Source organism: Miniopterus schreibersii, assembly GCF_964146895.1.
Source record: "Miniopterus schreibersii genome assembly, chromosome: 10".
Lineage (NCBI taxonomy): Eukaryota > Metazoa > Chordata > Mammalia > Chiroptera > Miniopteridae > Miniopterus > Miniopterus schreibersii.
The window spans coordinates 15,738,871-15,756,273 of NC_138110.1; the positions used below are offsets into that span (position 1 = coordinate 15,738,871).

Below are 17,403 nucleotides of genomic sequence, written 5' to 3' on the forward strand. Positions count from 1 at the left end.
GACAGCAGAGCACAGGGGCCCCATTGGGAAAGCACCTGACTGCTGGGAGGGGCCTGACGGCTTCTCACAGGAAGTGATGCTTCAGAATGGCTCAGAGGGACAAAAGGGGATGGCTTCTAGGGCAGAGTGGCAGAGTGATCAAAGACTTGAGTACCTTATACCCTGAAATTCCATTTCTAAGGACTATCACAGCTTTGTGCAAAGTTGTATCCTGACTAGCTTGAATGCCTTAGAATAGCAAAAATTTAAAACAACTTAAATGGTCAACATTTAGAGCAGGGGTGGAAGTCCTCAGGCCATATTGGCTTGAAAAATCATTTGGTCTGGCCCTGCCCAGGCAACCACAGGCAGGACTCGAAATTCAATAAATCTAGGAGATTTTTTCATAGCTAATTTTTAAGTTGATAATTTTGTATGACCCGCAAATGATGTTATAAATATCCAAATAGCCCTTGGCAGAAACAAGGTTCCCCACTACAGATTTAGAGAATTCATTAAACAGTAACTCCCCTTACCCCTCAAAGAAAACCCAAACCTCATTAAAAACACTAAGTCTAAACAGACATGGAATGGAGCCTACTGAGTTCAACAGGGGCCCTGGTTGTGTCTGGGACTGTTTCCACCTGAGCCCACCTTCTGCACTGGAGTATGCAACGGACATCCTTAAATGCAGTTCTCTGGAGACATCAAGACCTGAGCAAATTGGGTTTGGCTACAGGTTAAGCAACTAACTAGGCCAGCATAACACTGCTGGAACCAAGAGCTCCTATACTATCATCCCAGGAGCAAAGAGTGCACGCAGCATCCAGATGTGGATTCTAATTATTATCCCCCATTAAAGGGAATCACCCGTCACATACAGTCAATAAAAGGTCATTCTCCTTGGAGTCATTTCTTCAACTAATAACCCCCTACTCTCTAGGCTGCAAAAAACAAACCAACAAACAAAAAAGTTACAATAACAAAAGAAAAAAGTTCATTTTCCTCCTATAGTCACAATTTATTCCTTCTTTTTTCCCTTAAGCTTGGACAGCTCAGCTAAGGCTTCCTACCTTTATTTATTAAAGACGAGACAACAAGTAGTGTACTATAAAATTTTTTTCCTAATAACCATTTAGGACAAGCAAAAACTGAATTAATATATGCTGATAAATACAATAATATATAGCCAACATATTCATATTCTGTATTAAAATTCATCAAAGTTTTGGGATAGAATGTTAAGCAAGTTTAATTGATTCTTCAAAGGTCATACACATCTTAGGAATTTTTCTATGGCCCAAAAGCGTTCACCAGGCAAGGCCTGGTATTCCGTATGTAACGTCATCTCGCTTGTCCCTGTCGTTTCTTACAGTGCCCTTTTTACTATGAATCACAAAGTCAATTCAATCAGGATAAATTTTTTTTAGAGTCAATTTTGCAAGCAAAAAAACACAGAGTAGCTTATGTTTGACTTCTAAATTCCATTCTCTTACCCAGTTACACAGAATACAAAGCTACTGACCTTTGCAAATACAGCTCGTTCATGTGTTCAGGCTTTTGACTAATTAGACAACAGAAGGTAAGGTAAAAGATAAATCATCCGGGTCATTTTTCAATTTCTTCAAACTGGCGATTCTTCAGTATAAATAGGGTGGCTCTGATTGCCACAACAACGCCCAAGGTATAAAGGTGCCAAACAGAAAAGTACAGGCACTAGGCCTAAGACAAGGCTTTCCAGCTTCACTGAGACAATCCCACTGGCATCCCCAAGATCTCCTCCCAAGAAGCAGTGTCTAAGGCAAGTGCTTTATTAAAAAATGTGTCACGAAGATCACCCAATGTGCTCAGACCTTCTTCTTAGCACATTCGTTCATGCATTCATCAAATACCACCACATGCTGTCTATGATTCACAGACTATTTATATTTATAAATCTTCTAAACCCTAGTCCAGTGTACTACTTATGCTGGTGCTGTGGAGGGTTAAAAACAGATGATTCTGCCTTCAAGGGGTTAAATCAACTGCTTTCCTTTTAGCAGATATTAGCCTACTTTTCTCCTCTCCCACGGCAAATAAATTGGTTATATTCACCTTCCTCTCCTTCATCATACTGACTGTCAGGAAACCATGGCTGGTAAGGGTGAATTCTCCAACTCTTCTCGACACTACATCCTCACGCGTGACTCCACCAAGAATATCAGTGAGCTCCTAAACAGCAGGAAAGCTGCTCTTCACCCTACAGCTGCTGAAGCTACTGCTCTTTTTCCTCTAAAAGTAAACTTGACACTCACTACCTCCACTTCATCCCCTACCTGTGCCTAGCTCGTCATACCCTGAGTTTTGACCCAACTACCAAAGCAGCTCTTTGTGATCACCAATGGCTTTCCCAATGACTAACTGCAAGCACTCTTTTTTCCTCCTCAAGTCTTAATGTTATTTCATTTCTCTGATCAACTCTTGACTTTTGTTTCCTTTACAATTTATTTTCAATTATATATGTGACCTAGGCCATTGGCGGTTACTTGCCCAAGATCACCCATAGGCAGCAGGTTATAGAGATGGACACGGATATGCCTGTCACCAGAACCCAGGCTCTTAACCACTCTTTTGAACTGCTTTTCAAAAATGAGGTAAAGGCTACTCCATGGAAGAACTGTACCCACAACCTTCGCACTAATAATGCCACCTTCTGATGCAGGGGTCAGCAAACCATGACCCAGAGGCCAAATCCAGCCCGTTGCCTATTTTTGTAAAAAAAGTTTTACTGGGAGCCAGTCACACTCATTCACTGACATGCCATCTAGGGCTGTTTTCATACTATAATGGCAGAGTTCAATCACAGAGAAATAGACTGTATGGTCTACAAAGCCTAAAATTTTTATTATCTAACCCCTTCCAGAAAAAGTTTGCTGATCCCTATTTTAACCAATAGTCTTTTAGGTTCATCATTTGCAAACTGGAGGACACTAATACCTAACTCAAGTACCTGCAGTGAGAATCAAGGAAGACAACATATCTGGAATAATCTAATGATACCAGGCATCGCAAAATGTGAACTGCAGCCTAATTCAGGTTCTGCACTCCAGCATTTATGTAGGGGCAAAAATCCCATCCCTACTCTTTCACCATCATATCACTTCTTTCTCGAAGGTTTCTGCTCCTCCTGCACATACCCCATCTCCCAACACCACACAGAAGAGGCAAGTCTCTCCTATTACAATAAACCCAAAGCCTGTTCCAGGAGTTGTTCATTTCTGTTAACAGCTCTGCCAATCTCCCTTCAACCAGGCCTGGATCTCTGAAATAATCTGTACGTCTCCACTCTTCTCTTGCTCATCTGTGAAGTCCTATTTATTCAACCTATACAATAGCTTACAAGTCATCCCTCGTCTACATTTCCGCTGCCTAACCCCCATCCCGTCCCCATTACCCGTTACTATATCACCCCAGTAGCCTCACAGTTCATCTCCTACGATGATATTTATGTGTCCTGCACACAAATGTCAGACACTACAAAATGTTTCTTAGACTATTCAATAGTTATTCTAGTGGGTTTCAAACGACACCTCGCTGTGGTTTTAATGTGCATTCCCCTGATGTCTAGCGATACCGAATATTTTCCCTGTGCTTACGGGCCATTCGATCCTTTCTCCCGAAGTGTACATTTATGCTTTTTTGAAAACTTGAACTATTAGGTTGTTCATCTTTTAATTCTTGGTTTACTGAAGATTTTCATATACTCATGATTCAAATTCATCAGATATACGTGTTGTTAATTCTTTTAACCAGTCTACGGCTCATTTTTTCATTTTATTAAAGGTGTCTTTGATGAATAAAAGTTTTTAACTTTGATGAAGTAAAAAAACCACTTGTGTCAACACTGCACCACGACCCACTGAGCAAGTCCTCAGCTTTGCGCTCGAGCTCATCACACAATGATTCCCACGCATGACTCCAAACTAACGTCCCACCGAATCCCTTGGTACTTATTATGCATCACATACTACATTAAGCACTCGAAATAAAGAGATGAACAACTCGCCCCCCGTCCTCAAGAAGCTCAGAATCTAACAGGGAAGATGGACATCAAGAAAAAGAGAAATACATGGAATACTATGCAGCTGTAAAGAAGAAGAATTTCGTACCCTTTGGGGCAGTATGGATGGACCTGGAGAAAATTATGCTAAGTGAAATAAGCCAGGCAGAGAAAGACAAATATCACATGATCTAGCTTATATGTGGAATCTTAAGAACTTAATAAACTGATGAACAGAACAGACTCAATGACATGGAAGCATGGATCAGAGACTGACGAATGTCAGAGGGATGGAGGAGGGTGGGTGGGTGGAGGGAGAGAGAGTAACCAAAGAATTTATATGCATATATGCACAACCCAAGGACACAGACAATGGTGGGGAGAGGGACTGGGGAGGGGGATGGGACGCAGTGGAACGGGTCACTGGGGAGAAAAAGGGACATCTGTAATATTTCAAACAAAAATAAAATTAAAAGGAATAAAATTACTTGATTTTAAAATAAATAATCAAATAGCTCAATAAAATGGTAATAGAATGAAAACTGTTTCTTAACAACACTCTGCCACTACTACATTTCTTTTGCAATAATAACCTATGTAGAGATAACATTATTCCTATGCACTGAATTTAGCAATACATTTATAGTTGATTTGTTTTCATAAGATCATCTCTAGTTCATTTTCATTTGTTTCTTCAAACTTTGTCACATAACTTTCAGATCATCTTATAGTCATCAGTTCTGTATATTAAAACAAAGGAAGTCATGCATATTTCAACAGCAGTGCAGTTATATTAGATATTCTGACTTTGGTTGTTTATATTATTAAAAAAACTCATCAACTGCTTTGAATTGTCTCAGCCAAATTGAAAAGCCTGAAAGTATGAAAAATGAAAGAGACAAAGAAAACACTGTTTACATTGAAGCTCAGCTTTCAAATTAATTTATTCTGGCTTCTTTTCTTAAAAGCAAAATAAATCTGAACATAAAAAATAGAAAGAGAAAAAAAGAAAAAAAGAAATACCAAATGAGTTGTTTTAGGAAAAGTCTGAACAGGAAGGTGTGAGCACAAGGAGAAGGCAAGAGAACTGACTCTGCCACAGGACAAGGGGTAAGGGTTGGAACGGCTTCACTACCCTCAAAGAGCAGAGGGAGTGAGGAAGCAGGAGTGGGCCCTAGTCATATTGCCTAGTGGTTAGAGCCGCAAACGGAAGGGTCTCGGGTTGGATGACTGTCAGGGGCACGTACCTGGGTTGCAGGCTCGATCCCCAGCCCGGTAAGGGCGAGTGCAGGAGGCAACCAATCGATGTGTCTCTCTCACATCCATGTTTGTCTCTCTTTCTCTCTCTCTCCCACTCTCTCTAAAAAGCAATGGGAAAAATATCCTCCGGTGAGGATAATTAATAAGTAAAAAGCAAGAGTAGGGAGGGGAAAGAAAGATAGGATAAAAGACATAGGATCCCTTTTTTCCCCAAAGCAGTGGTTTTAAACCAGAGGCAATTTTGCCCCTCGGGGGCATTTAGCAACATGAGAAAAGATTTTTCACTGTCACGACTGGGGAGAAGGGATACTATTGGCATGTAGTGGGTAGAGGACATCCTATATTGCACAGGACAGCCCCCCACAACAAAGAACTATCCAGTCCAAAATGTAAGTACTGTTCTGAGGTTGAGAACCCTGGTCTAGGGCAAGGAACAGGAGTAAAGGAGAGGACATAGTTGAGGTAACTCCAGGACGTGTTGGAACATTGGCAATACAGAGATGGCAAGGAAGGAGAATGCGTTATGCCCGGACAACCTTGCTCAAAACAACCAAAGAGGAGAAAGCAAAACTGAACAAAGGCCCAAGTTATTAATAAATGCTTCACATCTCATGCTCATGAACAGAGACAGACCTGATTGTCAAGTCAAGACAACCAACTGCGAGAGAATGGAAAAGATGGGGCAAAGAGGCTGAAGCAGAAGCTAGCAACACTTTCTGTTTCAGATCATCCGATTCAATGCAGGCTCACTGCACAGCTGCCACCAGGTGTCAGGGGGAAAGCACAGAGATAAATAAATCCCAACCCCTGCCTGCAAAGAGACTAGATTTCAGTGGAGAGAATTAGGTAAGTACAGAAGTTACTATAATAAAGTAAGATATGTGTCCTAAGAGAAACACACAGGGGTTCGAATACACACATCTTGCAGATTCAATGCAGGAAGAAAGGATAATTCTACTTAGTACTTCTTGATCTTCCAGTGAAAGAAAAAAGTTATGAGACAGTGACTTCTCCAGTTCTGTTCTATAATACACAGAATCAGCAATATAAAATATCTGTTACTTCCAAATAGCCAATAGCTACCAATAACCTAACAAGGACAAAGCAGGACACTTCCATAGAGTATTCCTGCAGAGACTTGACTTTTCATTGAGAGACCTATGAGAAAATTAGTTCCCATATCCTAGAGTAAGTTCTGCACTAAGAAGAACTTAGTTGTTCTTGTTTGTTTTTTTAACTTTGGGTGAGTTTTATTTCTCCTGAGGTTAGAAAACCATCCAGAGGACAGCTCTTTAAATATCCCCCTCAAAAGAGGCCTCAGATTCAACATGAGAAAATAGTTAGAGAAATCCCTAATGGTCCAGCCAACATACATTTTTCATAAAGTGATTATCCTCCTGCAGCCTCAGCTTCCTAGCCTTTCCCCCTCCTATAATTGTTTTCCTTGTAGGCCAGGCAACAATTACCACTGCTACAAGACTGAGGAGGTTCACAAGCAATATATTTTACAATACATAAGTGTAGTGTCTCTGATATCTGGTGCTTTTATCACTAATTGCACTATAAAATGCGCTATTAAAACAGGGACAAACAAGATTGTAAAAATCACATAATGGACCATGACCACTTACAAAAGCCATTCATAAATGTTACCATACCACTTCTTTTTCTTTAATTTTCCAGTTATATAGCTATTTTTTGAAATTTTTACTTCTAAGGGATACCAACAAGAGAAAGAATATGTTTGGATATTACATATACATGTTTGCCCTTGAAAATACTGTTTTATGAATGTGCTCAAAAGTAAAATTATATAGAACATAAATGTGCTATGAACACTGAATTCCTAGGGACATTTATAAGATTCCCTGAAAAAAATTACAGGCATGACAAATGCACTTAAGCTGTGATTTCCATTCAAACTTTAGAGAATGACAATGAAGGCATGGAAAAAAGCACAGAAGGGCCTCATAATTCTAATCTATGAAATATACAATATAACAAAGCCAATAAAATATTTATATCTGTGGGGGAAAAACTGAATGATCAAATATTACTGTCAATTACTGAAGGGCATGGGACATTGGAGCTGCCTATAGTATTTCAAATATCATTAGCACTCACTAATTCATGGGCAAATTTTCAAGTTTGCAGCTCAGCATTTCAACATCTTCACTATTTATTCATATGTCAAAATATTTAAAAAAAGGAAATCAGGAATAAGGGAGAATGAAAATAAAAGTATTTGTGTTATCTGTTAATAATTCTAATGAATACTTAGATGGAACTAGAAATTTTAAGTAGTGACTCAGATGAAATATTGGAGTTGCCTCTAGGCTTTATTTATCCATCACCAGAGACAAACTAATTCTAATAATACCACAGAGCACAAATACTGCAAACCAAACAGTGGCTAGTCCCTACAAAAATAAAGATAAATAACCAATTAATGGACTGGGATTGTTTGTTCTTTTAGTAGGATAATGTTTTAACTGAAAAAGAAATGATGCTTTGATTTTGAGTGTCAGCAGGAATGTGTGACTGAGCTTGGGTCTCACATAAAAATGCCATCCCCTGTGCAAGTCCACCACACCTAGTCTCAAATGTTTTCTTCAATCCTCATAATGGCCTAATTTTACTGAAATCAGAACCCACTTTTAAAACAAGTTGGTAAGCCATAATTACAGACATCTTAATTGTGTATCTAAACTATTGCGTTTTTCTCATGGAGATGTTAGCTAGTGCTCAATTTTTCAAAAGGAAGACTGTCCGAAAGTCAAAAGGACAGATTATATATAAAACATCTGCTGTTGCCCGGCCGGGCATGGCTCAGAGGTTGAGCATTGACCTAGGATCCAGGCAATTGGGGTTCGATTCCCGGTCAGGGCACATGCCCCAGTTGCAGGCTCGATCAATGACTCTCTCCTCATTGATGTTTCTACCTCTCTCTCCCTCTCCTTCCCTCTCTCTGAAATCAATAAAGATATATTTAAAAAAAAAAAAGTTAAAAAACAAACAAAAAACATCTGCTGTAATTTCAGGAACTGAAGTCATTTATTCAGCAGCAATCATGTTAAAGTATTTTTAATGGTAAGAATAATTTACTTTTTCAAAATGACAAATACTTGTAATATCCAAAACTATGTTGGCTAAACCTAAATTACAACCAGAAGCTTATTTTTCACCAGTGTCATCTCCCAATATCATTTCCTAAGACATGCTGAAGTATGTTACTAAATGAAGTTAAAGGGGGCTACACACACGAGCCCATATACAAAACTTACTTTGTCAGATGCCTCTGACGCCAAGAGGTTAGTTGCAAGGGTTTGTAGCTTATGATGGGCCATGTTTTTCAGGGCGGCAAGACTCCGTCTCGTCACGGCTTGCTTTAGGTTTACTGCTGGATGACTAAGCGAATCGACTGCGGCAGGAACTGCTTCATCACAAGCATTCAGTATCTCTACAGCTGTTATCCCCATCACACAACGATCCAATGCACCTGCAAGACATATATTCACAAATATTACACACACCATAAAATTTTAAATAGTTTAAGACAAAAAAAGCAGGGACATGTTTTAGGTAGAAATATGTTTTAACAGTGCCTCCCAGAAACATTTTCTTGTACTTCCTTCCTCTAATGATCTCCCAGGTAGCATTACCTTTATCATTTCCTCTCCCATAAGGTCCCTACCACAACTTCCCAACAGAGTCAAGTTCAGAGCCAAGATTGTAACAACTTCCCCAGGTTTTTCCACTTTCTTTATACTTCCAAGATGGTCTCCTTGACCAGTCCACACCATCACTCTACCACAAACATCGAATTCTACGACTTCACCTTCCTCTAAGTTGTATATCAATCTTAAACAAAAAACTAAGTTCGCAATTTTTCCAATTTATTCTATGTGAACAACTCCTGAAGCTTTTCTTTCCCTAGGAAATCTCTACAGAACAGGGAGAAAATATAGCTTCTCATTCTACCTGCACATTTCTTGACTCTCATTCTTAACACCCAACCAAAGGTTTCCTAGCATGTTTGTGGAAATCATTGCTTCAGCTTACAGCCAATTCAAAGCTTCTTCCCATTTATCTCCATCTGTACATTTCTTGTCTAAGTTAAGGTGCAAGCTCCTTCCTACAAAGCAGAGGTGGGAAACCTTTGTTCTGCCAAGGGCCATTTGGATATTTATTGCATCATTCACAGGCCATACAAAATTATCAACGTAAAAATTAGCCTGCTATATTTGGTCAAACATTTAATTAGCTCACCCCTAACGTGATGGCAGGGCCTGACCAAAAGATTTCTCGGGAGGTATTCGGCCAGCAGGTCGTACATTCCCCACCCCTGCTATAAAGCAATTTAATGGCAAACAGAAATTTATACAATATGCATGAGTAGTTTTAGTGTAATATGGCTTCATTTGTAAAAATACATTCCCAAAACACTAAGAGGGAAAAAGTATCTCCTCTGAGTTTAAATACATTTCATACATCAAACCTGGACTGAAACTGACTTATTTAGATTCATTTTTAATTTATTTAATAAATAAATTAATTAATAAATAAATAATGTCAATACCTTCAGGATGAGCCTAACTGACTCCCCAGAGACCTTTATATTACTAGTTAAAGTCTGAACAGCAAAGCGGGAAAAAGAATGTATACTTCCTATTATGGTTGACATCCAAAATAAATTCTGCTTCTTCATTCTTAACTCAATTTAAGACTGTCATATTGACTAATAGTTTACCAAAAATCCTCCTGAAGGTCAGAATTGTGAATTCAGTATTATATATTGTATAATTTACTATGGGCTTAATTATACTAAACTGGTTATAAGAATAACATCCTCCAGCATACCTATAGTTAGAGGCCATTTGTCATTTCCTTCCAGGGAAGTCACTGGAAAAGTAACTTTGTCTTTCAGTAAGGTTTCATTTGTCAAGAATATAAAATTTAAAAGGGAATATGGGGGACATCTGTAACACTGTCAACAATAAAAAATAATAAAAACCCAAAATAATATGCCCTGGCCTGTGTGGCTCAGTTGACTGAGCATCGTCCCATGCACAGAGAGGTCATTGGTTCGATTTCCGGTCAGGGCACATGCCCAGGTTGCAGGCTTGATTGGGTGTTCAGGAGACAGCAGACAGGTGTTTCTCTCATCGATGTTTCTCTCTCTCCCCCTCTCCCTTTCTCCCTTTCTAAAATCAATGAAAACATATTTAAAAATAAAAAGAATAAAAAATAAAAAAGAATATACAATTTAAAGTATCTGAAATATTCAAGTATCATTATTTAAGTATATATCTGAAAAATTCAGAAAAATTATACTATCTCCTTTATCATATTTATTTCATTTTTAAAAGTCCAAGACAAGTTTACCATAGTTTTGTATTTAAGATATAACAATTGTTAATTTAATATTTATAGTATGTATTTTAAGAGCATTTTATGAATGTCATTATTGCTATAAGAACTCTCTTTAATACTAATTCCCCAAAAACATATTTCTAAGTATGAGCAAGGTCATATTCCCAAGTTCAACAAAACAAAAGGTTAAGCAGAATGTTTCTTTAATAACACACATGCATGTACACATAGAAAGAAACTTACTTATACACAAACATACTCATATACACACTTACATTATGTCTAATACTCACCTGTAAATATTATGTCATTTTATTCTCCCAGTAACATTATAAAATAAGAACTATCATTATCTTCATTTTACAGATAAAATTGAGGGACAAAAGTCCAATCGATGACTTGCTGTAGGTCACAGTGCTAGTAAGTGGCCAATTCTAAATTCAAACCAAGTGGTCTGACTCTAGAGTCCGAGACAAGCTCTGTATAGTTAGTTGGTGGGGTGGATGAAATCAGAAAACACAAAACTGTGCTGCACAACAGGTCCTTATGTAACCAAAAGGACATAAACGTAAGATCTTTATGCATATAAAATTGCATATGTAGTATGACAGCAGTTCTGGTTATAAAAATGTACAGAAGACTATAAAGAAACATGTTAAAATGATAACCTTTACCACTCAGCAATGTAATCTTGGTTCATCTTTTCTAATACTTCTGTGCTTTTAAAATTTGACAAAAGGTATGACTCTCTTATACTATTAGATAAAAAAGAAAAAAAAAGAAAAGATAAATGCAAAAGCAGACAGTCTCCAAGAATGCTTCATCTTGTCAAGACTGCCTTCGTACTATCTGTTAAAATGAGAACTCTAAAAGAAAAAAATCGCTGACAGTATGGCTATTTGTTCCAAAAAATTTTAAGAGAACTCCTACTGCACCACAGTGCAGGCAGAAATGTATATATAATCTGATTTCAAAAAGAACTATTTAAAACAAACAAACCCCAAAAAAACAACCAAAAAAAGATGAAGGAAAAACATTTAGTAGAAATATTATATAGTACAACTAGGAATGAAAAGAAAAGTTTTAATTACTGGTACATGATTACTTAAGTGAGTAAAAGTAGAATAAAATATGTTTTTAAAGCCTAAACTAATAAACACATTTACCTACATGCTTAAAGATTTCCCAGGGAAAACTATGAGATTCTATGTTTAACATGATAGATCATTGCCTATATTTTTAAGCTAAGCAATACTTGTTCTATAGTATGCCCTATACATAAAATCTTTGAAACTGAAACTTTAAATGTTCTCTTTAGAACCTGAAACTTTCATTTCAATCACCTCCTACAATTAACTGCCCCATATTGCTTTTCTGCTTTTCAAATAAAAGAGGGTTTTCTTTTTTCCTCTATTGCTGAATATGAGACAAAAATGGTTTCTTCATTTTGCTCACATTTTGCCTCATGAATTATACAGAATCACTGATTTTTTGGTCTGTTATTTGTATGTCTGTCCTAATGTGTATACTGTCTTCAGTTACATTCCTTTAAAGATTGGCCAACTACAAGCATTTAGCATAGTACAACACATAGAAAAAGCAGTGATTAAAAATATAAGTAGTAATCTTGTTAAATTTTGAGGCTTTTCTCCTCATATAAACCATTTTCAATTTCTAAGAAATCAAATGTACCCATTTTATTTTCAAGTCTCTCTCTTAACACTTGATCTTACCAGTATCCATTTGCCAGACGTACACAGAGCCATCTGAACATCCCACTACTAGGTAATCGTCAGAAGGCCTCCACTTAATCACTTGAATAGGGAAAAGATGACGCGATGCCAGCATAATGCATTTTTTCTCTCGCAAACTTAGGAGTCCCACTGAGTGGTCACTGGCTACGGAGCAGACGCAGTGCTGTACTCTTGCCTGAAAAGAAGCATAAACCTTAATTACATTTAGATCAAATTAAGAGTAAAATGGATCCTATCCTCAATAACTTAAACCAAAACTAATCATACCATCACTACTCCTGAAAAACCAACCACAATATTTGGTTGTGCTGAAAATATGTTTCTTTATATTATACATAAAACACCCACTTCAATCATCACAACACTAAAAAAAAAATAATAATCCTAGATTAAAGGTGGGAAAGATGCTTTGGAAAATCTGTTGTTCAAATGCGAAGATGACCTTACAAAAATGATTGCTCTATATGAGCAGGCAAAGCTAGGGGAAAAATTGATCTGTTATTATGTGTTCCCTTCCCACAGTGTGAACTTCCCTTTGTTAGCTGCCAGGGCTGCTTTCTCTGGTGCTTCTTTCTGTCTGTGACTGTCATTTAGACCCATGCTCTTCCCTGCTCCTTTGCTCAAAAACAATGCCCTCGCGGTCCCTCTGCCACAATCACTTCTGAAGAGCCGCAGATACTCAGTATTATCTGTGGATGTGCTTCACAGCTTCCGTCTGTAATGTCAGCAGGCGCGCACCACCTCACTGACACACAATAGCCAATTAAATATTCTGCTGTGATTTTCTGTTCATCTCTAGTTTTCACCCTTCAAGTCCTTTTTAGAATGAGATGAAATATAAATAATCGAACAAAGATGGTAAAGATTTTTCACCAGCAGTAGAGAACCAATCCACAACCTGGACAATTAAAAATTAGTCTTTAAATTTTGAGACAATTTATAAGCAATTTAAAACTTAACTTTTGAGTGACTTTGTAGATTACGCTTTTAGTTCATACTAAGATGAAATCATATGAAAACAGCCATCTGAAACTCATGATTGTACATATTGAGGCTATTTATTGAGGACAAGGCCCACTGCATTATATACACCTATCCCTTCTGTGCACCCAAAGGGGAAACATCTCACCCTGCTGGGCTTTGCTTAAGCAAAGCAGCCTGTTCTTAGCTAAAGAACAATAGCTCACTGATGGGTCTATCTCACTGAATGAGAGACGTTGACAGATACCAGATGCAAAAATAAAAAGGAGGGAAAGGAGGTAGTCAAATGTACATGGGGAACGAAAGTTACAACTGTTTTTATCCACAGAATTTCCAAGAGTCTCTAACATGCTAGTGTGAATATAATTATCTGTACAAGGGGGACACAGCATCACTCATCTCCAGTTTATGTGACTATGGTAATCTTACAAGACATAATTTTTAAGGAACACACTTTGGGGGAAACTGCTATAACTGGTTCCTCTTACGTTTTGGCTACTAAGAAACTTAGGTCTCAATTTTCTATCCATAACAGTACAAAATCTTGGGAACACATTTCTGAATGTAGAGTCTCAGTGGTCTCATCTACCTTCTACTCTCATTTTTTCTTCACCATGATTAGCTTTATTTCTAATCCTACTGAATAATGTTTATTTTTTCAAACAGCCTAAAATCAATTTTTGAATGAAGCAGAACATTAATAAAGTATAGATACTAAGATTTAACTATGTACTTTTTTCTTAAATTCAGGTGTTTCATTCTTTTATTCTATGTTAGCTTTATTTGTGCTTTTTGTTTTATGAATGTCTTAAATACTGTAATAAACACAGCTGGAATTTACTAATTTTAAAAGTTAAAACTAGGTTCAGAAAGATCATGTTAAAAACCTTTATTAAAACATCATATAGGAGTTTCTTAAACAAGCATTTATTAAGCTTACTTATTCCATGTTTCCTGATAAGCACTCAATAGAAACATAAAACATGATTTCTTTCTTTAAAAAAAATATTAAGGAATGGGGGGCAGCTGACTTATGGCACAAAATAATTACTTTATAATTAAGCACTAAATTGAAATAAAGTGGCAAACTACAAAAAATTCATTTAAATATAGGCGATGATGGTAGAATAACACAGGGTAAAAAATATAAAAATATATGCCTTTATTTTCAGTTACGTCACACTACATAAAATAGTTATGAGTTTCACCAGACATAAATTGCTAACCAAAGATAATACAATGGAGGCTGTGCATTTCTACAGATTACCATTAGAGCAAACTTTGTATTTATCAAATATAGCCATCACTCAACTTAAAAAAGAGGTGGTTTGCTACATTAATAGTTAACTGCTATTTCCTATTTTGCAACACCAATCTGCCAAAAAGTGGTCACTTTATATATTTCTCTAGTCAGAAAAAATACATCTAACAGGGATCTTTTTCTTTGTATATGATTAACTAAAAGAATAATTCCTACAGTAATATACCTATGTGAGGTGTCAGATGGGTTCTAGACTTACGGGGTAATCACTACAAAAGTTACATAAATGTCTAATCACTATGTTGTACACCTGAAACTACTATAATATTGTATGTCAACTGTAATTGAAAATTTTTAAAAATGTAAAAAAAAATTCCTAAACAGCATTACTTTTCCTCTACTCATGTCCTTTAATCAAGCACGGATCTGTCACGGTACATACACTTGTCACTACTTTTGACTCTGTTACTTCAACTCACAAACTCTCCAAAATGTTTAAAATTAGCTAATTCTTAATTAAAGGCATATTCCTAAACTAACCTACTTGCAAGTCCCAAGTCCACCATCATTTCATTAATGTTCACATATGCTCTTGCCATTCCTTTTCAGAGTAGAAAAAATGAGGCATGAGTCATGGTGAAGTTTGTTTTTCCTTTAAAAAAATAAGGTATGTTTACCAATATTCTTTACTGTGTTTAGTGTTCCTCAAATTACGGTGTATTGGTAGGTCACAACATCTGAGATCGAAGAAAACTGACAACCACGGAGCTGCGCACTCCCTCTCTGTCTGCCAAATATCTCTTGCTGCAGTTTATAACTGCAGACACTAAGGAAACAAACAAAAAAGGCTTCCCCGTTCCTATGAGAAACTTGACCTTCAGCATCAACTCCTCAGGAGAAGTTCACTATCAGAACTTTCACCCTCCCCATTTATATGCAGGTGGACAATTTCAACAATTCAAGAAAATGCCATCCATCCTCATAAAAAGATTTCAAAGCTCTACATCATGTTATCACTCTCATTAGTAAAAATAAAGGACGTGAAACCAAGTATTAAATAATACCACAGGATGTACTTTAAATAAAAAGTAGATTACAGGATGTAATTTTCTTAAGGGAAACAAATATAATTTCAAAAATTCTACCTTTTTGTTTCCAGATGATGGGTTCTCTCTAACATATATGTTTACATAAATATGTTTCAAAGAATAGCTCTGTTCTTTCATATAGTGCAATAATGATGAAAATTGGCAAATGACACGCTCCATCCACACAAAAATGATCCAAAATAAGCATGATAAATTGTCCTTGTAAATGAAAATAAGCATCTGAAGAGTTAACTCTAGCTTTACTGTAATAAGCAATAGTCTGGAAATAGCCAAAATAATGAAGACTGAAAACAAAAAAAAATCAATATTACTAAGTCCAAGAAAGCATAGTTATTAGAGGTACTTAACTCGCCAGAAAAGATGGTTCTCTGCTTTTTAAATATGGATTAAAATAAATCTAATTTTTCTTCTTTCAAGAAAATGCTAGTCCAACTCGTGTGAAGAAAACTGGCCTACAGTGGAAATGGCCCAGTACAGTAAACCCTCATTAATTTTGATTCCACTAATTAATTCTGAGTTGGTTACCTTTGCAGGCTGTGTGAAAACAAATTAATGGCATAAACAAAGCATATGTCTAGCCTATTTAAATGTGTAACAGAAAAAGACCATTCTCAAGCACCACTTTGGTAATTTTAATTCAACAATGGACAGAGTAATGATAAATAATTCTCAGCTATCTGTTAAATGAAGGCACTTAAAAGATTTGCTAAAACACAATTAACTTGGTTTCTTCTTATCTGTCCTCAAAATTATTAAAGAAGCACTTCTTAAAGAATATTTTATAGTTCCTATCTCTCTTTGATTTAGACCCGGCTTCCACACAAATGAGTTGAATTATTATTATTAAATTCCACAGATCTTGGTTATTGAACATTTTTTTCCACTGACAATGATTGATTCTATAATTTGAATAATTCCATTCTACTTCACTTTATTTGATTTTAACTGGAAAAGTCACCTATAGCATTACTTAACATCAGGGCACTATAACAAGATAATGTGTAAGAATGTAAATTATGTAATTAAAATAATAATACAACATTGAAAAAATGGGAACCTCATATCTTTAAATTATTTGAAAAGCATTTATGCTCTGAACTTTTTCGCTCACACACCCATTCATTAAAAAGCCTTGCGATGCATTCCCACTATATGTATATTTATAAATTACATATGTACTGTGATAATATATCATGTACACTGTAAAACATAAACAAAAATATGTATTTTAAAAGGATAATTCAAAGTTTATACAAATTTAAGATGAAATGAAACATTTTCATAAATATCTTGCTAACAACTTTAACAACTTTGTGAGCATTAGTCAAAACCTCAAAGTATAATATGTATCTTTAGAAAGGTTTTCTTGTTGTAGATACAAATATATATTTTATATAATTATGATTTTCTGGATAGCTTCCTGCCAGGTTAATCAAATGGTCCTTGCTAGAACATCATACTGTGGCTGATGAAAAGATTTAATTTTCATTGCAAAGGCCTTCCACCCTTATTTTCTCTGCCCATTTTGTGATGGCTAGGTTCAGAATTATGCAATATAACCTGCAATTCCCTAAGCAAACACATTTTAACTGGAAGCACAGCCAATGAGAGCAACGCTGTCACTCGTCTTGCTGTGGCAGGCCCATT

At 36.4% G+C, this 17,403-nt stretch overlaps 1 protein-coding gene across 3 annotated transcripts in view; it reads right to left on the bottom strand.

The window, feature by feature from the left end:
- Nucleotides 1-17,403, bottom strand: part of WDR7 (WD repeat domain 7) — a 271,518-nt gene that overhangs the window by 214,701 nt on the left and 39,414 nt on the right. For all 3 annotated transcript variants that reach the window (XM_081150203.1, XM_081150201.1, XM_081150202.1), the window contains exons 13-14: nt 12,385-12,580; nt 8,563-8,777 (exon numbers count right to left, since the gene is read on the bottom strand). In XM_081150203.1, the coding sequence (XP_081006329.1) occupies nt 8,563-8,777; nt 12,385-12,580 (411 nt within the window). The remainder of the gene's footprint in view (nt 1-8,562; nt 8,778-12,384; nt 12,581-17,403) is intronic.